Below are 26,767 nucleotides of genomic sequence, written 5' to 3'. Positions count from 1 at the left end.
TACTTCACTCTCAAATTCTGAGCCTTTTTTCCCCCCTGAGGGCAGCGGGTGGTATTAAAGAGGACATGGTAGGCATGGGCAAGTCCCCAACACATTGCAGCGAGTTGTGTCTCCTGGGTTTTGCCAGTTTGGTAACACACCCTTTCTAAGCACTCCATCAGCTTATCAGGGCTCTGCATTTGTTCGGGAGTGAAATTCCAAAGCACTGGAGGTGCCCACCAACTCAGGCCTTTGCCCATCTTTTCCCACGCCCCTTGCCACTCACTATTATCTGACCTCAGGGCAGGTTTCCGGGCACTGCTATTGTTAGAGAAGTGCCGCATGGCCCAAAACAAGATCAGGCAGGCATTCAGAAAGCACAGTGCCGCAATCACACTGGCCTGCAGGCTCCAAGGATAATTGAAACTCCCCAAAGCCGAGAGGATCTCTTCCCCTGGCTCACCAACAGAGGGGGTGAGACCCCTAACAAAAGCCCAGCCAGCAGACAGGTACCGGACTGCCCCCTCCCACCCCAGCGATACAAAGGCATTATAAGCAGTCAATAGGCTGTATAACAGAACAATTCCCTTTATACATTTTCCACCAACAACAAACACCAGCACCGGGAACACACACTGGATATAAGGAATAATCCAGCCCCACCATGCAAGCAAGTGGGCCAGCATTGCAAACATTGTCTTATCAAACAGTACAAACAGAAAAATTACACTGAACAGATTGCTCTAACACACTGTGGTCAGGGTCTGTCCCTTTTTGATTCTTATTTCAACCCTCTTGTGCCCCACGTTGGTGCACCAAAAAGGCTGTGTTGGTTTAAGCCCTGCTGGACCGGAGACCACATTGCCGTTGTCCCTCCCCCACCCTCAGCCTGTCAGGCTGGAAGTGAGGCACAAACCCCGGGTTAAAATAAGAAGAAATTTAATACAACAGTGTGATAAATAACAATCTGGACCACAACAGTAGCAATGGTAACAACAATAAACAGCAATAACAGTAAACAAGACAAAAGACATACAGAGAAATACCGCAATGGTTACAGACATCTCGCTCCCGATGCTCCCTGCCACCAAAGCCACAAAGGAAAAAGTTCCCCATGCTCCCGTGCCCAGACCTGATATCAACATGATATAAATAACCCGCCTGGAGAACCCTTCCCCCGCTCTGCTGGGGAAGCTTAACTCTATCCGAGCTGAACCAGGACACCCCCGATTATGAAAATATGAATTTTCATATTAACCTCAGGCCGTGTGACCATGTCTAAGTATGAGCCAGCTCAGGGCTCTGGCCTGAGAGCTGCGAGGCATTACCGCTCCTCAGACGGAGCTACTGGTGAGGCTGGGGGTGGAACCCCCAGCCCAGCACTGACCTCTCCCTGGTTCCACGCTCAGCCGCTTTGCCCCAGCCCACCTCCGTTACACACTACACACAGAGACGAGCTCTTTGTTGGACGCGAGCTACAACAACATACTGCAATTTGGTTTGAATTGGTTTAATCTCTTGGATTTGGGATGCTGAAAGTTTTAACTTCAAGACAACATCCACGGAGCTTCTACAGGTGCTCAGAGAACTCAGTCCTCAACTGCTTTCTGACTTTAATGCAGTCTTGCTCAGGTAATAGCCAAAAGGTTTTTTTATAGTTTACTTCTCACGGATCTTCACTTCTGACATCTGACACGTTCAAGCAGGGAAGGGAAGCACTGCCAAATGACTTTTGACAATGCGCTTCCATCAGACGGCGTATGAATATTTCCAGAACACAGCTGATTTTACACTGGGTAATTACTGTAAACTATTCAGGCACCAATGCACAGCTAAAAAGACAAAACACCACTTTGTTCAAGAAGTCCCATTCTGAAAGTAAAAATGGCATTATTATATTAAAATACGTGTAACACTAAGATTAATAGAACATCCAGTGAGAAAGCACTTGCATATATTTAAGAAATAAGTCTGCACACCCCTTTCCTCCAGGTGTCTATCTGTGTTATCATTCATTGACAAATTTTATGAAGCCCATGACACAAACATTAGGAATCCTTATCATTCTGGATCTAGGAAATACAAAGCTGTTAAAACACCTATGACTGGAAAACATACATTGTAAGGTCAAGAACATTTTGCAGGCTGTGACTTATCAAATTTACATATTTTTTAATACATTGCTATAAGAGAAATATGAAATATATGACAAAGATTAAAAAAATCCTAGTTTGTCATCCCATTAAATAGCACTTTAAAGATTATTTTCTCCTTGACATATCAACAGAACTCAATATTGCTTAAGGAAGCAAATGCTACTTTTCCAGACCAAAACTGAGCATTTATTTAATCTCATTCCGCATATGTCAAACATGACATCAGTCAGAATGCCTGAGATATTCTGCATTTCTCGCAAATTACCTACCCCCATTAGAAACTGGTTTTGTAACATTTAAATAGATTTGTTACATACTCTGTTAATCTATTACAAGAGAACAGCACACAAAGATTATCCCGTTTCTAGGTTACTACTGATCTTCATGACAGATCAGTTACATGCTAAAATTATGCCAAAACATTCATTCCTTTTATAGTCATTTCTGCCACAATTATATGATATACCATGTTTTGAAATCAAATTAGATTAAGATGTGGCAATCAGCATTGAAACAGAAGTTAAAGAAGGATGTAGATAATTTTGATAATCTTCAGTAACGTTCAAAATTGTTTCTAGAATTTATATCTTTAACAAAAATTGGTGGTTCACATGCCAAGAATAAGTAAGTAGATTTTTTTCTGGCTTAAAGGATAAATTCTGACTGAAAATGTGAAGACAATTTAGTGTAGAAATTTTTCTAAAGCATTCAGCTACAAAGTAAATGAAAGGTAACAGTCAAGTAATTAATTTCCTCAACAAGATGCATTTGACCTATTAACATATGCTACATAAACTCAAGATGGCATTACACTGGAAAAACCTCTGTCATGAAAAAGATGAGGATTAAACAGCCATCATTTCTAGGCCTTGCTGAAGAATGAAGTCTAATGAATAATCTCCTACTGTTACTGCCCAGGTTGCACTCTGGGTGGCAGCCTTCCAGTATCTGTGAGAAGGTTATTAAAGCCGCAGCAATGGGGGATATTTAACATGTATCACTGGGGCACTGAACAGGGTCTGGACAACTGGTATCTTGTTGCATAGGTATGAAAAAAGAATTCTGCACCTTACTACAAACACACACTTACTGGCTCCCATAAGTTAATTCATCCATCAGGGTCTTTCTTCATGGACAACTCCTGATTTTCCACCTCCCTGAGACCAAAGCTTATCGTGTTTTTCAGGGCACTTACATAGCTGATAACCTCTCCAGATCTTTTGCAAGACAGTGCAGATACATCACTATTCAGCTAACAAACATGCAGTTCTCAGACCTCAGTATCAGATGGTCAGGCTAAGAGCAGTTACAGACACTGCAAGAGCCAGGGGTGTATCTCCTGTACCCCTGGATGTACTCCTGGTCTCTTCAGTGTGGAACTTGCTCTAACTTATGTGTCTCCTTTCTGCTTCTGTGTTTGTCCATCTCTAAAAATAGGTTTAATAGTTGCAAAATTTCTCTATTCACTGGGTAAGTATTTCTACCTTTACACATAAAAGGCACATCATGCAAATATAAGTAGAATAGATTATTTTACTATAAGAAAGTGCAGAATTCCATTAGAAGAAAAGGCACTACATGCCATGAAGATAAGATTTTTTTTTTAATATCTGGTTTTTCACTGTCTTTTATCAAAAAATCCCAAGTACCTTTTTATTATAATCCCTTTTCAAGTAATCAGAGAATTGTAACAATTAATTTCTTTCCCCTATTGTGAATGTACATTGATAAAAACATCATCTTGCTGGAAAAGAAACAACTCAGTTCAGGGTTTTTTGTTTGTTTAAATAAAGACTCAATAAATTAACAAACCCAACATTAATAAAAGTAAACCAGGCATAGCATAATAGCATTAGTCAATTTGTCCCAGGTCTTAAATTTGAATTTCCAGTTATTTGTTTCCTTAGAATAATCTCTTTGATCAATAAGGAATTTTGTGAGCTCCTGTAATCACATGTAAAAGCTGTTGTTTCTACCAGTTAAAAGACAGGTAAGGGAAGCTAAACTGCAGGTAAGCAAACAGCCTTCAAGGAAAAAGGCAAGTGTCCATTGCTTATCTAGCATACAGTTCAAATGTGTCCATATGCCAGTGTTTGGTCTGGCATACAATTCAAGACGTAAAGAAACAAAATGGGAATGCTATCATTCACCTAAGCCCCCCAGACCCAAGATGCTAAAGCCACTTGTAAAATAACTGGACAGACAATATAAGAAAAAGGAGGGGGGGTCTCAGAGGCAGCAAATCAGGATAGAGCTACATTTTGGCATAAACCTTTCAAGAATAGGTACAAATCTTGCTCTGCCAATGAGCTGCAAAACAGTGATGTGATACAAATATCCTGTTACATGGGCAGGATGTGATGTGCAGGATTTCTGACCAAGATTTATAGAGAAACTCTTTAATTAATTGTTATTGTAGATAATTTTTAAGTGTAGGAAGGAATCTATAATCTATGGATGTTTCTTTTCCTTTTCTGAAGCATGCAGAGGTATGGTACAAGGCAAGGATGACTTTCTAGAAGTTTTATTAGGACATCTGAAAGGTTGGGTAGCTGGAGAATGTTGGGACCCTACTTCTAAAGCAATTATAAACTACTACAAACTTGTAGAAACTAACTGCTAGTTCTAATACTATATTTCAGTATTCACAAGTCAGACTGTCTTGGTTAGTTAAGGAAGAAAATGTTTTCAGGGACAGAAATTAATATTCCAAGCTATTAAGCTAACCAATACAGGATGTGGCAGAATATTCCCAAAGCACGAGCCCAGTTCGCCAAAGATCAAATTGCACAGACTGAAGGAGACATTTTTACATATGCAACAGAAGAAAAAAAAACCAAAACAGTGTGTTCACAGCTTAATAAGAGGAAAAGTGGTGATTTTTGGTCTTTTTTTTTTTTTTTTTTTTAATGCAATTTGTTCCAATAAGGTGCAGACCCATGTCTAAAAAAGGATTTACTACCCCACAGGACATTTTCAGAACAACTCCATAACAGTATAACTACATCAGTTAAAAAGGCACATAGAAAGCACTTGCATTTTGCATTTTGTCATGAAACATGTCACATCTTTATTTTAGCTGTTGCAAAGGGGTTAAACTCTGCTAAAGAGGAAAGCAGTGCTTCAGCAAATGAACCCGATTTTCTTTCCTGACTATACAAACTGTTGCATACATTTTCCCCTCTAGCAATCTCATTTTCATTGTTTCACACTACCACCCTGAATAGTAATTTGGCTTTGAATAATTCCCCTCATCATAATGCAGATGTCAACACCAAACGATACAGGCACATGCTACAGTGTATGCAGGAGCTCTGGTTTAAAATGCAGACTCTTCTATGCAGAGCCAGTGGAGCATGTGTTTTTTATTTTTCAGCTGTTTCCAACAGATTGAAAATTCCACAGGCTACAGAGTCTTGAATAATTTAGAATGCTGCATGGAAAACTCCTTAGCTAGAAAAATATATAGAGGGAAAATCACTTCATTTTACTTCACTGGATAGATTTGATCCCTAAATAGTAGTGTCTTCCTAGGGAGCAGAGACTAAGAACATAAAATATGCCAGTTCAGGAGAACATATTGATTCATTATATTAATGAGACTCAAGAGCAATTTCATCATTGAACAAGACTAGCAGCAGGGCTATTTCTTTGCCTCTGTGACAGGAGAGGAATAAAAACTAAGCTGTAGGACTTGCTTGACTACTCAGAATTGACAAAAATCAGGTAGGTGTAAAAAAGATTAGCCTGCAATTGCTTTAACAGCACAGTGTTGAGGAACCAAACACCATGGCAGTTGTTAGTTGGAAAGGAACAGCTAAATATATTTATTCAAATGCATTGGTGATTTCAGTTAAATGTTTTTAAAATGTAAGTTAAATGTTTTAAAAATCTATTATTTATAGGCCTCTCGAGTAAAAGAGCATGCCCTCAGCAAGGGAGTAAGTTAAGGTCAGATTTCTCATCATGCATCTTTTTCCTTCTCATTTGTATGTGTCTTCCCTCAGCCGGAGCCAAATTTTAAAATGGTATTTATGTTGCACATCATTTTCAAAACAGCTATTTTACCAAAAGTTAAATACATGATAACATATGTTCCACATTTAAAAAAAGAGAAAAATTTTAAAAATCCTATCCAAATCCTGTTTGTCAAGATTATGTCCTAATGAATAAAACAGCAGGACTTTAATTTTTTTTTCAGGATCAAGCCCAAATATTCAGTCCTATCCTCCTCAATGGCAGCAGCTCCTATTGAATCTCACAGGGACCAAGTACTCATTTCAGAGGCAAAATCTGGCAACTTTCTCTCTTACCTTATAGTCCCGATTGTCATGAAACAGAAATATACCTCAGTGAAATCAAATGCCTGCAAAGACAGCTCTCAGACAAGAGATTCAAGGTACTACAGAATGCACAAGTATGAACTTCCTATACAGTTTATATTTTGCAAACATTTGCAAGTCATAATTTCAAGGCTAGGCTGCTTGTCTACCAAGAGGCTGAGAAGGAACTCAACCACTGTAGCAATAGTGCTCTTTCTCTGAAGAGCCCTTCTGGGGCTTTCCTCACTTAGACCTGTCAAGTCTCATTGCTCTGAGCATATGACTCACTCAATTAGACCTCAGTTTATGCACTTTCTCACTTGTGCCACAGAGTCTGCATTTCATGTATTTGCAGTGCCAGGATTTTCTTCTAGCTCTTTGCTGTGCCTTGTTCCTGGGGTTTCAGAAGGAGCAGACATGGCAGCAATGCACATTTTCTGGGCAGCTGCCTAGCAGCTCCGCACTTTCCCACAAACACGTGAATCTATGACATGACCTTGAGTATGCCAGATGCAAAACCTTCTCCCTCATCAGCTGGAGTCCCATGAGTCAATATCTGTTAAAAGATTCATACTCTGAGCATTGACCAAGTGAGCAAAGGGAATATAATTCAATAAATCTCTCCATGTCTAATTAGATAGTGCTTGCACTCAAGTGAAGCCTACCAGAAGCAAACAGGCACTGCCAGCTTCATGTGGACCGGAAACTAGTCACCAACTTGTTGCAACTTTCCCCAGCTCCAAGTGGCTTATGGAGCTCAATCATCGACTGAGGGAGGAATGCCTGAGGTCCCAGCTTTGTTTCTGATACTGATGTATACTGAGAATGGAAGCCCTGCACATCATGCAAAAGCCAGATAACTTGTCTCCTCTGTTTCTCAAAGCCATGATGGAAGCAAAGGGCTACATTTTGTGTAGGTTCTTGGCTTTAGTAGTGAATCCCATTTCAAGGTGTAATGGAAGACTATTCAATAAGAACCAATCATACTTACAAAAATCACATCCTCTATTGACTGTAATTAGACAACTTAAGCATTAACCTCTTGCATGAGACTTTCATGCTTTTGGTAGTTTTAACTTCATTTTGTGACACATTTTTAGGACTAATGAAAATACAAATTAATAAAAGCTGAAAACCATAAACTCAGGGAAGCTCCATGAATTATACATCTGTCTGGTAAGAGCTGTTATTCTTTCTTGCATAGTACTTAGCAGAAGATAGTTATTTTCTATGGCTCAACCACTTCATTGTTTCATTAGCACTTATACTGATTAATTAAAATGACATGTGAAAAACCATCAGAGCATAACTTCTATTAAATGAGGAATTTATTATCATCACATAGCCTAAAATTGATGCCTTAATTGAATTTGCTGCAAAAGCTGCACTACCAAGCCAGGTGAACAACATTGCAACGCCATGTATTCTGTACCTGGATGGTTGCTTGTATGTTCAGAAGGAAAATAAGCTTAGTGATATATGAAGACATAAAACTCTTCAGGCATTTAGACTAATTAAAACAGGTAATTTCAACACAAAGGAAATAAGCATGGAGATGAGTCTCCATTTGGAATCTGTAAGGGCACTTAATGCATTAAAAAAATGGTTGTGAAGATAGATGTTCATACAAAAACATTCTGACACTCCCAGTTAGCCATTATCAATATTTTTTAAATGAAGAAACAAGCTAAACACTTGAAATGCTGGGGTTTCAACCCCAAATGAAGGTTGACATATGGGTGATTCCCACAGCCCTTCACAAAGCGGGGGGGTGAGTTTGCCTTTAGGCTTCCCTCCAGGGTGGTGCCGGCCTTGCAGGGAGAGCCATTAGGTAAAGGAGCCCCGGGTGTCCTGCATTAAGTAAACAAAGGTCAGGTGTCCCACTTGGGGATAAAAGCTGGGACCACTTGCAGGAAGGGGCAGTGTTTGTCTGTGAGGGGGATGCACTGTGCAGAGTTCCCTGTTGGGGAAGGACCTCCTGCCTCCCTGGGACTGGGCTCTAGTCAGGTCTGGCTTTTGTAAATGTGGGCTGTGTGGAGATTCAGTATGTGGTTTCCTTGGTCTTATGTGTTTGGTTTGTTGATTCAGTTGTCTCCTGTCCCTTCTATGGGAGACTGCATGTCACCATTTATTCCACCCATTGTTGGTCATGTGGTGTCGTTGTTGGGGTCAGTGGGATTGATGTCAATTATATGTAATCTGACTGACTTGTTTGTACCCCCAGTGCTCGCCCATGTACTGACCCTTTTATATCAAATACAATTTGGTTATTGGTTCATCTTTATGCTAGGCCTAATAATTGGCAAAGCAACACTATATAAACCAAAGGAATGAGGAATTAGTTTTCATAAGCAGTCATTCTCACGTGGGACTACAAAACTTTAGCGTGCTGCTTGATGGCTGGTTGTAAATACCAACAATCAAAGCAACCTTCCCCTGTGAAAGCTGTCTTCAACTCTTCAGCTGACATTGATCTCTTGATCTTGGTAGAATTAGAAGGAAGATGACTTGCAGCAAACATGTGGGGTTTTTTTGTACACAGATAATATAAAGAGTCCAAAGGGTACTTCTGCATCCCTGATAATGACAAATAAAACCACAGTGTGCTTCCTAAGATAACCTTATCCCAGTGTCACCAAGCTGCTAAATGCTTATTATCATACTGGGAAAGATCATGGCACAGCAATTAAACCTACTGCAATTATGTTTCTCGGCTGGGGTGTCAAGTATAGAAAGTAACTTTAAAATTAGCTTCCCCATTTCACTTGCTGTTCTCTCAGTGCAAAGATAGGAAGATTAAACTTGCAATGTTCTTGTCTTCCTTCACTTCAGCATCTCTCTCATGGTCACAGACCAGACTTGGTTTAAAACAAGCCGCCTAGTCAACAAGAATCCTGTTCCACAGAACAAGCTAAATAGTTTTCTGTGAGTTTATAGCACTAAAGGAAGTATCAATGGTGTTTAACAGTGTATTTAATTAGAAATAATACTATTCATCCTAAAGTGGGATAACAAAAGCTATGAAAACCTGTAAAGATAATTAGTGTTTTCCTTAAAGCCCAGGATTAAGGGATTTAAGCTTCTCTTTAAAAGAAAAATTGTATTCCTCATGGTTGCAGAGAAAAAAAGTAAAGTCATAACTCAGGTGTTTCCTTAAACAAAGCAAAGAAAGAAAGGAAAAGAAAAATTCTCATAAGTCACAAAGAACAGCCTGTGATTTTTACCGGATGATGGGGAAGGGGAGAGAAGGGATACAGAAGTCTGCACAATATTAACATGCTTGAACTCTGTATAACTATATTTGTGATGTAATGTATTTTAAAGTTTATCCACAGTAAAGCCTAAGCAAACAGAAGGCAAGTCTGAGTGGTTATACTATTGCTAACATTTGCATTTCACTTTCACATGCTACACCACAATAACAAGAACACAGAACTAGACTAGCATATCTTAATTCTGCCCTGCAGAATCTTTCAAGCTCACAAAATTAGTGTTATTTTCCTTTTGCAGTGAAAACAGGCAGAGACTTTCAATACTTTTGTAATAACACAAGGGTTCAGGACAACCTGATACAAGCCCCTGCTCTAATATTTGAATGTGGATTATGGGGATTTACTATAGATTTTCATCCTACATCACTCTAAATCAGGTACAGCATGGTTTTAAATGGGCTTTTCCACACACCATGTCAGTAGCCCTACTTTTCAAACTGTAGTCAGCCAGCAGGCTGTAACCCAGTCTTTAAATATCTCCTTCTGCCTGTTTCTCAGAATTTTCACGTTATTCAGTAATTTTACAGAAAATCTAATTTCCATGAACTAGGTCTCCATATTACCCAGCAATATCACCACCATCTCTCAAGAATCTTTTTTCTTTATGTGCAAGCAAGTTTTAAGTCTTAGAAGACTTAAAGCTCGTTTACTAGCCTGTGTGTAGCAAGAAGGACGTAGCAGACTTTCACACCACTTGTTTCTTCTTCATTGAAAAGCCAGCTTGCAAGTACCCAATGCCTACCACCACAATCCACCAGAATAACGCATCCATATATGAAAGAGTTAATGTGGGTTTTTTTTCCTCTTGTTGGGTAGGCAGAATTTCACTCTACTGACACCCTATTCAGCATGACTACCCTATTTCAGCATGGTCAAACATAAAGCTGAAAATTTTAGCCAAGGTGAAAAGGTGAAGCCACACACAGGATCCTGTAACTGTACTGCTTCCAGCAGCCAAGCTAAATTGCCCAGACTTAGCAGGACACCTCCATGCTGCGTTGCACAGTACTGTGTATGCATTGAATAGCTACCAATGTAGAGGGAAGAAAGATACTTAGATAAATAATCCTCTTAAAACAACCTCATTTGCTCAGGCGAGAGTGACTGAAATAGCCTTTGAAGAAAGATGGGGCAGGATGAATGTCTTTGGTGGTTTTGGGCATATATTCAAAGTGTTCTGAAAATGCAGCAAACATGAAAGGTTACCCTGAAAGCAAACAGAAGGAGCCAGTCCCCTACTAATTCTCAAAAGTACAGCCATTAAGGATCTTGCAATGTCTTATTTGGGAAAGTTGTGAGTGCCAAATCAATGAAGATATAATTTTGGATCACTGATTTCTATGTAAGAAAAATAGACCAACTCATAGAATTCAGAAAAAAAGTACTGTCTGCTGTTTTACACCAAGATGACACTTTTTGAATAATCTATATACAACATCAGGTCACAGAGGATTTTGCAGTTCTACAATGAAGATGAAGAAGCTGAAAGCATAGAAATTAGATATAACTGCATGTCACAGCCATGAAAGCTCTCTCTCTCTCTCTCTCTCTCTATATATATATATACATATATATACATACACATACACATGAGGGATCTTTTCTCCTTCATGGTCCTGCTGAAGAAAGCAAGAACATTAGGTATCACTAGCATCCAAAAGCTTCACCCAGAGATGAGAACTCCAATGGATTTCACTTGCTCTTTTCTTCAAGCCAGAAGCTATAAGAACAGCTAAGGTAAAACAGATCAAGCCCTTTGGCACAACAGAAACAAATGAGGGATAGATCTTTGCTATTTCCTGACCTCAGTCCTCATTTTCCCATCATCAAATGGCACAGCTTTAGGGTTACTCTGACTGACATAATGTGAGAAAGCCCCAGATGGTTTTTATAGCTTCCAGATAAGCTCATTGCCTTATCCTGGCACAGCCATTGTGCCAGTATCTGAGAAAGCTGTGATGTAGAGCTGACTGTTGTTTTTGCAGCAACAACATTTGCCAATATTTACTCAAGGAAGAGGAGTGGCAGATGGTTACAAATGAGTCATTGGTAAATAATGCAATAACATTCTTTAGCTAACCCTGAAGCAATCCCTTGGGATTGCTGAGGATCCCTATGAGACACACAACATGTATTCCATGAACTTAGTTTTAAGGAAAGTCTAGTTACAAACATGGAGGTGGAACAATGATTCTAAGTAAATTTTATAGTGCTCTTTTGTCTCATCTCCATCTGTGCTTCCAAACAATTTTTTATTAATTACATTTGCAAATGTCTGTAGTCCTTGGAAGTCAGAGGGCACTCCTGGAAGCTCAAATCAGGCTCCATGATACCATTAGCTCTTAAAAAATTTCCTATACATAAGTGAGTGTTATGCTTTTTTTTTTTTTCCCTAAATTAGACATTGCAACACATGCATAATCAAAATCAGACATAATAGCAGCTGAACAACTGAGCTGAGCAAGTAACTTGTGTCAATGTGTTGTGACTCATTCCTTAAATAAGAAAATTCTCATAATTTTGCACAGTAAGAGGCCAGCATCCTCTTATTTATTGAAATACATTCATTTTCTCTCTGCCAGTGACATTGTGTAGCTATTGCTTAGGGATCCAGGCTTAAGACAGCATAAGCAAAAAATTAGAAAGTCTGAAACAACTATATGTGAGTCAACAGTTAGGGAGTGCATTTTACTGGGACCCCCCATTTGCTGTGACAGAAAAATTTCAAAATGAAGTGAAGGCAAGGTCCGACAAATGAAATGTCAATTATGATTCCTTTTTAGAAACACAGTATATCTCATGAACACCCCTTCATTCTGTTTCCTTCAGCAGATTGACAGATATTGTCCTCCTTGACTGGTAAACCCCAGCCACAATGGGCTCAGCAGTATGCTGTATTTCCATAAATTCACATCCACTCAGTACCATCTTTAACCATAGCAATCAACTAGTCAAAGTATGGCTTAGTCGTTTCCTTATAAGTTTATGTCTCATCAACAGTACAGATCCACATAAAAGAAGCATATGTGGAAATTTTCAGAACAAACAGAAACACAATTTTAGTTAATAGATCATTTAAGGAGTCAGTGAAAGTTTCCCAGATACTGAAACATTCCCCCCTTCAGACTTCTACTCCTCGCTTGTTGTTTGGTCAGTGCAGGTTTAGATCTGAAGTTTGGTGCTTTGGTGCCTAGCAGCATGTACACAAGGCAGCAACAAAAAGGAGTTCTACTGATGCCTAGAAAGCCCCAGCTCAGCATAAAGTCATTGTAAATTTAGCTAAATGAGCTAGCATTGCTCATCAGTCATCCACAATTAGTATTACACTGCTGAGCGGCTGAAGAACACAATGGCCCATTACCAGACAAAACATAAAATCAGAGCTGTATATTAGAGCTCTGCCTTTTTACTACAAGAAGTGAAGCATTATATTCTACAGGTGATAAATGCACTCTGAGAACCTCCAATAACTAAAGAGCTGTAGAAACTCTATTATCAATTGCCAGGACCAACATCTCTCCCAGCAAGAAATCTTTAGCCATTGGTGAACAAGAAAAATCATGAGGAAACCCCACAAACTACAGCTCTGTTCCACTGTTAATTGTTTTTTGTTAGTCATCTTTCCCATCCTTCTCCATTTACTTTAATTTGACATTTGTGTACAGGCACATCTCTCACGTGCATGTGCCACACACACTTACATGCCGTCTGATGCTTGGCTTCCTGTATGAAATGGAAGCAGAGATTCTTCTATAAGCACCAAGCATCTACTCAGACAATAAGCACATCATAACTTGATTCTGAGGATCTGGAAGATGATGTCACTTTTTAGAGTTATTATTCCATCTCACAAATGGAAAATACGATATCTCCTAGTCATGGTAAAAATTTATCTCTTGGAACTATGAACATTAAAATTTTTCAGCTTACAAAGTCCAAGCACTCTCAGATTTCTCCCCCAAGAATCAGTCTCCCTATTGGAAGAGCATCTTTCTCCAGATTACTAGGAAATTACAGTTTAGTGGGTGCAGAAGCAAATTACTATACAGATAGTGCTCTGGTTGAAGAGACAGACATAGTGATATATTTGCTTTATAATTGGCTGGCACTTGCTATTGACCCTGTAAATCCTCCACCATGACATGCTGATTAGTATGCACTGTAATTTATCAGCCAGCTGTTCCAGGTTGGAATTCTGTGCCTTGTAATCCATGCTCTAAAAACGCTGTATTTAAGTACTGTTGCTACCTGCTAGACTATAATTTGTGAGTTTAAAGTGCAGAAAGCTCCTAAATTAACAATAGCAAGAGAAGAAGATATCATTAATTTAAAAATACATCTGTTTAAACTTACATTCCTAAAGAGCAAAACGTAGTCAGGTGGGTCGCTAAAACTGCTAGATACTAATGATCATAAAGGTACACGTGCTACACCTTATTTTTGGAGATTCCTGCAGCAGATGCTCTTTAGGAAGTGTCCCTGACAGCCAAGCAGCAATTATCAGTATAATTACAAAGGCATTAGATTAAAAGAATGTTACAATTTATGGCAAACAAGTGCAACGGAATGAAGCCAGCTCCTCTGCACTGCAGTAAACCTACCCAATTTCAGCAGTGCTTGTCAAAATAAGGATCCTGAATATGACGTTGGACATAAGAAATTTAGGCTAGTCTGTATCCTGCCTGTTCTCTTTTTCCTTCTGTTTAATTGGTTGTGAGTTGGAAGAAAGCAGCAACACTGTGACCTGCGGCAATAGCTAATGCAAGAGTTGCACTTCTGATGCAAGTCATTTTATAGTAAAACAAGAATAGTCATGTACAAGGCAGTAAGTAGTCTTGTGTAGACAATATTTAGTAATTTTGACCTTTCTGGTTTGCTTTCCAGCAGTGCTCCAGCTTACATATTTCTCTATACAACTATAACCCTCTAATGCTTTGGTATCAATAATTTCAGACTTTGCACCTTTACTGACTTCAGGTCAGATATTGTGAGATACTGTGCAAAAAGAAATGACATTAGTGAAAAAGGTTAGAAAAAGGATATGGTAAGAGTTCTAAGAACAGAATAGTTCAAGAAAGACCAACATTTAAAAAAAAAAAAAGAAAAGAATGTTATATTCTGTTACAGTCGGCTCACTAGGAACCACCACACATATGAGACAGAAGTGAGAAAGGCCAATGCACATAAATCTATCTTGTGGCTAGTTCAGGCTTTCTACAATTGATTTCTAAGAATTCTCTCTTGCTCTGACATAACAGGTAAGCTCTTTAATTGCAAGTTTATAAACCTAAATATGTATTTCAAAGCCACTCATCATAATGGCATTTGGATGGCTTTTGAGAAATACACTGCTAAAGCAAAATCATCACTCTGGCCACTGCCTTCCTGGCATGTTCAAAACTATCACAACCATTGGCAGAGAACATCCAGGGCCTAAAGCAGCAACGTCTGTTCTTATGAAGGAGAAAGATACACCTGAACAGATCATACATAATGCCACACAGCCAAGATCTTGCAATCTGCTGGATACTGTCTTCAGGGCAGAGGAAAGGTAATGGAAGACAAAACAATTTTATTGTAACAAAGTAACAAAAAACGTTGTATTTTGATGGTTGGCACTTTGATAGATTTGCAGTAATTAAAATATGGAAGGGTTTTATCTCTAAGTTAGTAACAGTGGGAAAACAGAAGATTCACATTCCTGGCTGGGCCAGACAACTGCTGAACATATATGGTAAATTAGTTGAGATATTACTACAGGTTTAGGAAAAAATAATTAAATCCTGGAAAAGCCTTTTCTTCACTAGAAAAGACAGAAATAACATTTCAGCATAGTATTTGCCAAATGAACCACTACTTCCCTGTTATCCTTCCCCTGGCTACATTCTGTTTTCTAAGAATTATAATGATTAAAAAAAAAAAGAAGGGGGAACCTGAACAACTAAAAACCAGTTTGTAGTTGGTTACTATTTAAAGTATCAGTACGTCTAGATCCATTCATTCAGAATGGCCTCAAACCTAACAAACTGATTCTTGTTTCTGTACTTCACATTTACAAAACATGAAGATTTCCCACTTGTATCACAAAAATTTCTAGGTAGGATTACACCAAAGAGTCCTTTGATTCTTGATTCTGCAACTGCATCATAATAAAGCATCTCATCTATCCTCCACATAACTGTGTTTTCAGAGTTCTGTGCTAACTGGAGTTTGGAATAAAGTAAGCAAGATACAGTAAATAATTCTGTGCATTTAAGTGACTGTGTCACGACGGCAAACAACTGAGCTTGTACATCCTTTGCAGTCTGAGCCTCAGACTGCTGCTTTGGATACCGGGAGTGAGGATGCACAGTGATGCACTCTCTGTTGCTGATGTAGAGAGATTGCTTGCTTCTCCAGTGTATGCATTCCCCAGGGTTCAGTCTTATGTTTGAGACTGAAAAATTTACCATATCCTTTCCTTTGAGCACACCACCTACATAGTGTACCTCAAAACTCTTTCACTTCTCTCCATGCCTTGTATTAAGCCATATCCTGTCTTTCCTCACAAAGTGTTGTGCCTGCTCTGACACATTGCCAGTTTGAAGGCAACAAAAAGCACTGGCATTGGCAGAGTGTCCCTAATCAGCTCAAAACTTCTATTTCTGTACAAGCTGCATGATCTCTGATGGCATAATATAGTCGTGGTGCCTTGCTTTCTTATATCTCCCTATGCTTCACATCTCTGGTCTGTCTGTTACACTGACTAACAACCCATTTCTTCATGTAGCTTAGGGTGACCTGATGAAAATGCACATATTTGAGGATAGTCACAATCACATTATATCCCCACATTGGAATTTGTTCTCTTCTGACTATATAGATCCTGACCTTTAAAAGAGCATTATATTTTACTTGAACAGTACAGTTCATGTTTGAAATAGTGATGTTTGATAGGTGCTTCTCATTTGCAAAATGAAATATAAAGTACTGCATTTAGAATAAAATGCACAGTAGTATCGAAAAGCAATGCAAGACTCAAACTCTGCCATGAGTGTTATTGGCACTCAGCTTACTTATGTAAGTTTAAATGAGCAGCATTATTTATATAACATAATTGCGGAGGCACTAAACACACTGTACAAATGCAAGAAGAGGTGTATACTATTTTATCCCGCAGTCAGTCACACAAAGTGGAGAAAAACACTTACAAACCTCTTTGTTTAGAACTTAAATTATCCTTCATGCATTACCACAGAAGTCTCTACTAGCCAACGTGTGCTGCAGAATGTTATCCTACAGCATCAAAGAGTAGATTTATTTGCCTAAGCTTGTTATGGTAGACGTCCAAAAATTCTGCACAGGAGCACCTCACATATAGTGTTCTCTCTTACAGAAAATGACGGATTTTGTCTGCTTTAGTAGAGACACACAGAAAAGGACAAATATATTTCTGTTTGGGATTTCTTGATCAAAGCTGCATGCATTCATATGGCACTGTACTCGCACAGCAAAGTCACCTGCTTTTAGGACATGCCAGAATTACTGTGTGTGCACAGCTGTTTTACTTGACACTTTCCAGAATGCCTGTGACAGTGAGCATGCCCGAGGTTTCTGGAAGTGCAAACCCAGATCAGAGCTGTTGGGCACTAACAGCAGTGTCCAGATCAGGAATTTCATATATGCTTTGGTATATTTGCATTTTGTTTATTTGGAAAAAGTGAAATAGAAAGACAGGGTCATTGTTATGTTTTTAATTGTTTGTAAGTTTCAGCAAAACCAGAGTTACCATTTTTATTTATATATTTCATCCACACACAAAGAAACTCAGGGTTTAATACACAGTCAGACCCATTGCATACAGGTTATACTATTTTTAACACTGGAATATTTATTTACATGTGGGTCTGCTTCCTTACATTAGTTTCAAAGCAACTGAACAAAAAGCAAATTAACAGAAAATAGAGAAAAGTGTAAGTAAAAGAAAACCAAGAGAAACATTGAAGAAACTTCTTCCAGGATACATAGCAAGACAGTGTCAACGCTTGAGTCATAAGACTCAGCAGTTCTTGGATTTGGAGCTTCAAGCTCAAGCAGAATATGCTTTTATCGCTCAGCTCAAAAAATTGTAGATTCAATTCAAAATAGCTTATATTATCCTCTACCTACTGTCAGGCTTCCCACTGTATGATTTGTTCAAAGATTTGGGATAACCTAGCTGTCTTAGCAGTGATTCATATAAACAACAAGAAAAACCCTAAATAGCAACAATTATGGTTGATATCATTTGGTGCTGGTGCCAGGAGGAGGCTGCCTGCCAAGGGGAACATTCCTTGCAAGTTAGTCCTACAACATGCTGGCAGCTAGCAGCGTCTGGAACGAATCTGATGTTCTGCTCAGTCGGGCTGCTCCCAGGAGGCCAGCGAGGCAGGGCAACAGAGGGGTGTTTCAGGGAGCCCCCCAGGGTTCACGGAAACGAGGGCATTCCCTCTTCATCCATTCAAAGGAAGCTTTGTGATAAAGAATCATTTTGCTAAAGCTTCTGGTTTAAGGCACAGGAAGAAAAAAACACAGTAGGGAGGTCAGGCTCTACTTCTCCAGAATTTGTTTTCATCTGTCAGCATGCTTTAAACTGAACCATTTTCTTTTATTTAAAATATTGCATCACACAGTGAGGAATGTGTCAAGAGTTTTAGCATCAATCTCCATGATAGAGTCACCAGCTAGCACAGAAGAATGTTTCAGGATGCAAAGCATATTGCATCATAGCTTTTGGACTTGTAAAGCACCAGGTTTTGTGTACTGTAGGAGGAGGGGCACTTGTAAGAGAAAGGACTTAAAACTAAAGCAAGTCCATGTTCAGTGCACTTCTTTCTGGAGGCTTCTAAAGGTTAAAGGTAATTTTTAAAAAATTCTTGACTTCCACCAGAGAAAAATGCAAACTTACACTGTTGAAGACTGAACTGTCTCTCCATTTTTGAGTATAGCATTTCCTGTTACCTTTTTAATATATGATAAGAGGTAGGAATATGCTTGCCTAGTAACTTAATATCAGATTAGGATGGTAGACACTACTGCCATGCCACCTTACCAGATGAGCACAGCACTTACATGACTGTCTCTTCAAATGCTTTTTGAAGTACCAAAAAAATTAAGTATCTTCCTTGCCCTACTGCTCATAGGAGCTGTGAACATTTTTATTTTACACTAAGGAAGCACAGAGTTCCCTGTGCAGACAAGTTCAGACCTTTGAGTCTGCAGGGCTCCATTTTCCTGGATGACTGATTACATTTGACTCTTCTTGACCTTAAAAGAGCATTCTGAGAACAATTTCTGTGAGAAGCTAGAAGTTGTAATTTGTTCGGTAAAAGATGGCAACTTCTGCTGTTGAGAATTTAATGGAAACATACTTTGTTCTGTGATGAGCTTGATTTTAACTAAAAACAAAAAAAGAAAAAAAAAAAAGAAGAAAAATACCTTTTATGTCACCATCCATCTTTCTTAAAATTTACCTGAGTTAGTGATCACCATCTCGATTCAAGTCATAAGCTTAAAGATTGTGAATCTTTTGTGAATCTTTTGTCAGAAGATACTAAGTATCATTGAAAACTGCAGAATTTAACAGATTTAATAACTACTATGTCATTGATTTCGTACTTATTCCTCTTATACTTTTTTTGGCTGTTAAAATCATAAAAGGTTTCAACCTGACACTAAATAAGAAATGGAAAAAAAAAAAAGAAAAGAAAAAGGAAGCAATAATTTTTCAGAAGTTCAGACACTTTAGAGCTTGAAGTAGCTCGATTAGGTGAACTTGTGCTTCTCTGCAGTGTGACAGCACAACAATGGTGACCCCTCCAACTGCCCAGGTTTGGAAAGAAGGCTGCAGTGTCAAAGCATGCTCAACATGTGAGAGCCCATGACATGAAACTTTCTTCTACCCCTGTCTCAAAGCCTATTTATATGACACACTGACTATTTTGAACTCCGGCATGTTATTCTATTTCATTGCTGTTCTCCTGTGTTCCAATCTATCATTATGTTACCTTGAAAATCATGACATGATTTGCTGACTCCTTTCTTGAAAAGAGGTTTTGTCATTTATTGGTGAAGAATTCTTTTAAGCAAGACATCAGATAACCTGACTACGTGCTTCATATGTCTTCTCCTAGAAAAGATTATTTTAAAATACGCAAGTGATGTATTTTAGTTAATTAAGCACATCTATAACTCAATAGAAAGAAGATTGTATGCTGGCTGATGTTTCAAACATCTTTGCTAAAAAGATTTCTTTGCAGTTATCAGTATTATCTTAAATACAGGAAGAGCCTTGAACTGTGATTTTAAGTCCTGAAAGCAGAACATTGAAAGTGTCTGGATGGAGATGTAGCCTTTTTAAGCCTAAAAAGAAGAGGATTTAAAAGGACTGAATAGCTCAAAGGATTAGCAATGAAAGACAGACACTTTCACATATAAACTTGTCTGAGTTCATCCAAATTCAACAGCAACTTAGGTCATCAAAATAAAAGAAGCTTTGGTGGTTCACTGGAAGCAAGTCTGTGGCTCTCAGCCCAGTTTCTAGAGAAAAGATACTCATCAAAAACATGCCTCTATTTGGCGTTCATACTGGGTGTTTCAGAAAAGACAAAGAAATTAAAATACACAGAACAGTTCTCTTTAAATATGTGATTAGTGGCCTAGCTAGAATAGCATGTGGGGAGCACAGCCTCCCTTTTTTCAGTTGTGGATATGCAATGCAATCCCTGAATAAAAGTAGATTTTTATAGTATTACTAATGCAGACTTTTCTAAAAACATGTAATAGATTCAGTAAGTGTGAAGGAGAGTGAGTTCATGTGATTCATCACTGAATTCCTCATTCCTGAACTTAAACTCTGTTTCTAGCATAATGTGACTTACCATTTTACATTGTTGTTGTGGGCTTTCTTTTGTACAGTCCTTCCTTTCTGTCAGGAACACTGTAGGAACATATACATGCTTTTATAAGACACTGCTATCCCCCCCACACAAGGGGCACTGGTGGGCCTCAAGTGCTTGAGCAGACAGTCATGTCAAAGGCATTGAAGTCACTATGATGAGCCATGACCAGAGCTGCCACGTCAGGGGAGTGTGCAAGTCACTGCCCATCCACTCGAGTTGAGACAGTGGGAACTGCACGAGTGATCAGGTCTCATTCTTGGTCAGCAGAGAAAGTTACCATCCAGTTACCAGCTCAAATTTCTGCATAAAAATTCTTCAGTTTCATGGGCATGCATTGTTTCTCCAATGTAAAAAACAAAGCTAGACACTGGGAAAAAGGCACAGATTTTCTGAGAAGCTACAAATTAATAATATTGCCCCAAGCAAAAAAGGGGTGGAGGGGAAAAAATGCCTTTTTTCCTTAGACATTTTCTCATATATAAGCATATGAAAATTCTAGATATGTTCACACGGCTGTAAGCTCATTGTGATCAGTAACCCCACAAAGACAAGCTGTATTTTCATAAAAAATCATTCTGTACATTTCTTATCATCAAAGCACCCATGGACTTGGTGTTAGATGCCCTCTATTCATGATCCAGTTCTCTCAGTCTGCATGATCAAATAATTTCTGTGCCTAGAAATCAAATAGCATCCTTATGTAGGTGTTACTAATACACAAACACACACACATCAGACTGTTTCTCTCTTCTGCTTTAAAAATGGGGGAGGGACAGGTCCAGAGCACTCTAGCTATAAATGCTTTCTGTATATCATTGCATGGTACACTTGCACTCACCAAACCCATGCTGGTGGTATAAATAACCCTCTCTTGAAGAGCAGATGTTAATTTATCTACTAGGGTTTCCACCTGTTAACATTTTTCAGAGAGGGGCCCTGTCTGGAAATAACTCTGTATTTGATGATGAACTTTATGTGCTTTACTGGACAGAACCAAGATGTGACTCACTGCTCTGAGATGTGTAAATATTAAACCTGTTTCAGCCGTGGAGGCTCAGACTTGTCTGATAATAGACAGACATCAGTGTCAGAGCTGGAAAGAGACCACAAAAATCTGGACTCTTGAGATTTTTATTTTACCTGAAAGAAATGTTGGCACTCTGAGAGTAATCTCAAGAAATAAGTCAGTATAAGGAAGACATCACTGAATAGCAGCAGCAGGCTCTGCTTTCTAGAAGATGAGAAAATGTTTCTCTATAGGACATCTTAGTGAACTTTAAGCCATGCTTCTCCCTTCTGCTAGTCACAAAATCATAATAATGATCACTTGAGAGTCACGTTTTCTGATCACTGTGGGATTTACTCATGTGTTCTTGCATTATAAATTTTGCTCTCAGGCTTTTCTCATGTTACCTGTAATAGTTTTGTGAAAGATTTCACTGTGAGGGGGAGGGAATGGACATAGAGCAGGACATTCTTTATTAGAGGATATTCCTATTGCCCTAACCATCATGATACTAAATGATCATATGAAAAAATAGTCAATATCAACTGTTCCCTGTACTGTGCTCCCAGTTCTTGCCTGTCTTTTCAAACTTTTATCAACTTAGAATTTTTAATTTAAAATGAAATAACATTTTAAAAAATTTACATAAGGTTAATATAAAATTCTCTGTCTTTTTCAGCATTATGTCATGATATTCTGAAATTCATTGAGTCAAACTTGTCTGAATTTAAATCTTATTTGACTACTGGGTTCATTAAATCATGGCAATGACATTTCAGGGAACATATTAAGGGCAGTGATTCTAGTTAATGCAGATTGCCATTATTCTTAAGAGGTAAGACAGACAAAGTAATTGCAATATTTTGGGTAATTGTGCACTAATTGTGCACTAGTATTGTTTTGCAAGAACTAAACAAAAGGTGAAGTACAGATAAGCATCGTATGATGAGGTCTTTCTCCTGCCCTGGTAATACTGGAAGTAAGCTAAATGTATGTATACAGAAAAGAGCCAGAGCAACATATAACTATTCATTTAGCAGGATCTGCTATGAAAGATAATTGAATATGTTTTGGTTTTGGTTTGGTTTCCATATCAAAGAGGATATGGTAGGGCTGGAGAGTGGGAAGAAGGATTTCTTTATTTTAGGATTGAGGCAGCTCAGAAAAATTTCCTAGCAGTGCACAACAGGAAGAATCAAGAAAATCACTGGACAGAGCATAGTTTAGCTGCACACAGTTCAGTGAGGAAGACGGGAAACTAGATGGAGGGCAGTTTTGACTGTTAACAGTTCAGAAGCGACACCATGACAAAATGGAGACTGTGTCAATACATGGACTTAACCCTCACTCCTCATACACATATTGTTTCCTACAGTAACTAGGAGTATGACCTCATCAACACTTGCTGAGTTTGATACACAGCAGAGCTGCTGATATCTATCACTTGTACAGAGCCAGTACAAGGTCTTAGCACCGTATAAGAACTATGGCCTACTGAGGGGTTTTGTGGTGCCATGTCTTATGATGAATTAGAGTCAGTTCCTGAGTTATCATCAAGGGCTCTGATCACTGTGTCAACCAAGGCATACTTGTCTAGGAATTGTTAACAGATGCTCCATTTCCCCAACTTCTATTTTCTCCCCCAAAATAAGAAATAGCCTGCAACCACTGTGACACACAGCAGCTGTGACAGATAAACAATCCACTTTCCCACACAAGAGACACTACAACTCCAGCTTATAACATTTTGTCAAAGATACTGGTATCAAGACAGCATAGCCTTCCCATTGGGACTACAGGCTATTCTGTTTCTGTTTTGATGATCATTCCTGACCCTGAACTAGTCTTTAACATTGCATGGAATATAATTAGCAACTAAAACTTCAGAGAGAATTCAGCACTGATATATACACTCTCTCACAGGGACAGAGCATGTCAGCACAACAAACTCTGGCAAAGCTTCTTTGATAGATTAGCCTGAAAGAGATGCAGGCATCATAATTTTGTCAACAGATAAAGGAAAACAGGACCAAACTGAAATTTTAATATCTCTAGCAGCTATCTCCCACAGGCTTTTCTCAGGGGCAGTAGAGTTCAATTGTGCATGTGCCAGTTACACAGCCAGAGACAGCCGAGTGAAAGAGAGGGGAAAAGGGATCTTTCTCTATGTAACTATGACACTTTGATAAATTTTCTTCTTGTATGACTTACACTGACAAAACAACAGAAATCCAGGTCTTTCCAAATAAACAATGAAAAAGCCTGGCTCAAGGAACTCTGAATCTGCCTTTAGTTTCCCACAGAAAAAGAACAGCTGTATACTTCCGGTCTGCATGCCTTGTTCTAGAAGACAGAAAGTATTTTCACAGATCACTTAGTGGGATGAAAAGTTAGGTTTTGATGTTGCAAGATTCCAAATCTCTTTTTTCCACTAAAGCAAAAAACATCTGATGGTCAAAACCTCATAGCTTTAGTTGCTGTTAAACTAAATTTGATTTTGTTTTATTGCAATCTTCATCAGCCTTACTATTTTTGAGTCCTTCTCCTATTTTGTGCATGACTGCTAGCAAGTGTGGATTTACAGATTTCAGAAATACAGAGCAGTTCTGGCAACTATAGTATATCATGTTGTTACAACAGTTGGTGGTCTTGAAGAAGAGGAAGCTTGCAATAAATATGCACTACACTTGCAAGAAACCTGGAAGAAAATATTTGGTGAGTTGTCTACATGTGTTATAGGCAATGGTTGTTCAAAAGATTGTAGACAATCAACAGTTGTTCAAAAGATTGTAGTAATCCAGGGATTCTGTATAATAATTCAGTGTCCCTAAAAAACTTAAATTACAACAGCCTCCTCATTGCTGATTCTCTATTTCAATTCAGAGACTGGGCTAAGTTTCTGTTTGAATACACTACAGCCAATTTCCTGAGCAAAAGACATCTTCTATGTTAAGATTTTTATTACTTCTGAAAATGGCAGTTAAAAACCAATCACATCTGTTTGGGATTATTTTTTTTGTTTGTTTGGGTTTTTTTGTTATTGTTTTTGTTTTTTTTAAGGAATATTCCAAACCAGATTTATGAACACTGGTGAGAAAAGCTGACATTTTATGCCACTCTGGAAAAATGTACTTTAGCTATCAAGGCTTCAAATAGGCAGTGTTGACAGAGGTTCTCATGTTGTATCTTTTCTATTGTAATTGAGTTCTTTACTGCGAGAAATTAATGAATGGGAAGACAACCCCCCTCAGTTCTCACTTTCTAATCAGAATTTGTAGCAGTAGCTGTCAGAAATAGCATTTTATTTATAAACAGATAAGATTTGAGATAGCTACCAGTGTTCAAACGGAGTGTTTCAAAGTCACTTCATAATCCCTTCTCAGAATCAAATTGCACTTTAAAACAGTACTTTAAAAAGTATGAACTGTCGTCAGCCATCAAATGACCCGACACTTCAAAGAAATATTTTAAAAAAACATCATAAAGGTGATTGATTGATTGATTGATTGATTGTTTCTATAGAAGCTTAGCCATCAGCTTTTCACCATCATACACATCTTCAATTTAAAGACGGAAAAGGTGATGCAACTTCCCTTACAATTCTCAGTAAGGGAAGTGCTGTAGAACCTTCAAGGCCCCAACCACAGGAACTCCTGCAGAAGTAGAGTTCCTATTTATGAACTACAGCATCCTGCTCTAAAAGGCTAATTTCCCAAGATATATGAGGTATTCTCTAAGGGTCACCATCTCTGAGATTACAAAGTCTCAGAAGCAATCAGAGCACTGGTGACTTCCTTTGCAACAGATACAGATATTAGCAACAGTACAGACATATTTGACATTAAATAGAGGAAAATTCTTAATCCCTTCCTAGGCCTGTACTGGCCATTGATAAAGATTAGCCCAATCCAAACTAAATACATTAATAAACTAGCACATTTAATGGGGACAACAGAAAGTAAGTCAGATACTGAGAAGTTGTGTAGTATTCTAATTAAGTGTAGTGTTGTAATTAAGTGTTGTGACTCAAAATACTTTTAGACCTTTTCTCCCCCAAATAGATACGGGAATTAGACATATTCATTTAAGAGTTTGTATGGTATTAAATAGAGAACTCCGGAACTAGTGCTCTATTAATAGTAATAGTAATAGTAATAGTAATAGTAATAGTAATAGTAATAGTAATAGTAATAGTAATAGTAATAGTAATAGTAATAGTAATAGTAATAGTAATAGTAAGGCTAAGAAGAAAACTTCTAAAGTTTCAGAGTCAGGAACACTGAATGCTGAGTTAGTGGAGATTAGAAAATTACCTAAACTAATGTAACGAGAGGAGTTTTTTTCATCAGATAATAAGCAGACAAAATTATGCTTCTCAGAAGAAAAGGCTGAAACAACACTCCAGTCTTCAAACAAAGAACATTACTGAGTGTCTGAACACAGTGCAGTCACAGGGGAACTCCTTTAAAGCTTTGCTGGCTGACACTGGGGCTTGTGGGCATGATGAGATGAGTTGTCTGCATGAGTATTTTGTTTTAAAGTCTTGTCCACACCACATAGTCAGATTCAAGAGAAAGCTATAAAGCTATAGCCTGAGAAGTACAGGTGTAGATGACAAATTTGTTTCAGACTGTGAGTTAATAACAGCTAGATTAGCCAGTGGGCTAAATGGGAGTGATGATACACACGGCATGAAGGGAGCCTGTTTCATGACCTGTCACTGAATTCCCAGTGATAGCTATGAACTGTTCTAATATTTTTGAAGTGATTAAAGGTGACCAGTTTTTAGAGGGGATTTTAAATTGGCTGTTATACACGATTCATTTTTACTTCTTTTTAAAAATCTTTACTCCATAATAAATACTCTGAACTGAGAACTCTTGCTTCATTCACAATGAGTGTCACACTTTGGGGTGTTGTTCTTAAAAAAACTTGACTTCAGGTCACAGCCCACGTTGTTGTAACACTTCAGACCGTTTGAAATCTGTGGCATTATCTGGTCTGTTCTAGCTATAAGGGAAGCGTAAGCCACAGTTGCAGCTTCTAGTGTTTCTGCACAAGGTAAACTCACACAAGAAAAAGGGACAAAAAATACTAAGAGAGGAGATTACTC

General features: G+C 38.4%; 1 protein-coding gene across 1 annotated transcript in view; it reads right to left on the bottom strand.

The window, feature by feature from the left end:
- The window catches only part of CAMK2G (calcium/calmodulin dependent protein kinase II gamma), a 233,771-nt gene extending 220,322 nt beyond the window's left edge, over positions 1-13,449 (bottom strand). Inside the window, exon 1 of the mRNA XM_026851328.1 lies at positions 13,431-13,449. Within this exon, the coding sequence (XP_026707129.1) occupies positions 13,431-13,432 (2 nt within the window). The 5' untranslated portion in view covers positions 13,433-13,449. The remainder of the gene's footprint in view (positions 1-13,430) is intronic.
- Between the last annotated feature and the right edge of the window lie 13,318 nt (positions 13,450-26,767).

Source organism: Athene cunicularia, assembly GCF_003259725.1.
Source record: "Athene cunicularia isolate RWA chromosome 6 unlocalized genomic scaffold, athCun1 chr6_part1, whole genome shotgun sequence".
Classification (NCBI taxonomy): domain Eukaryota; kingdom Metazoa; phylum Chordata; class Aves; order Strigiformes; family Strigidae; genus Athene; species Athene cunicularia.
Note: the sequence above shows the minus strand (reverse complement) of the source record. Positions and strands in the feature narration are given on the sequence as shown.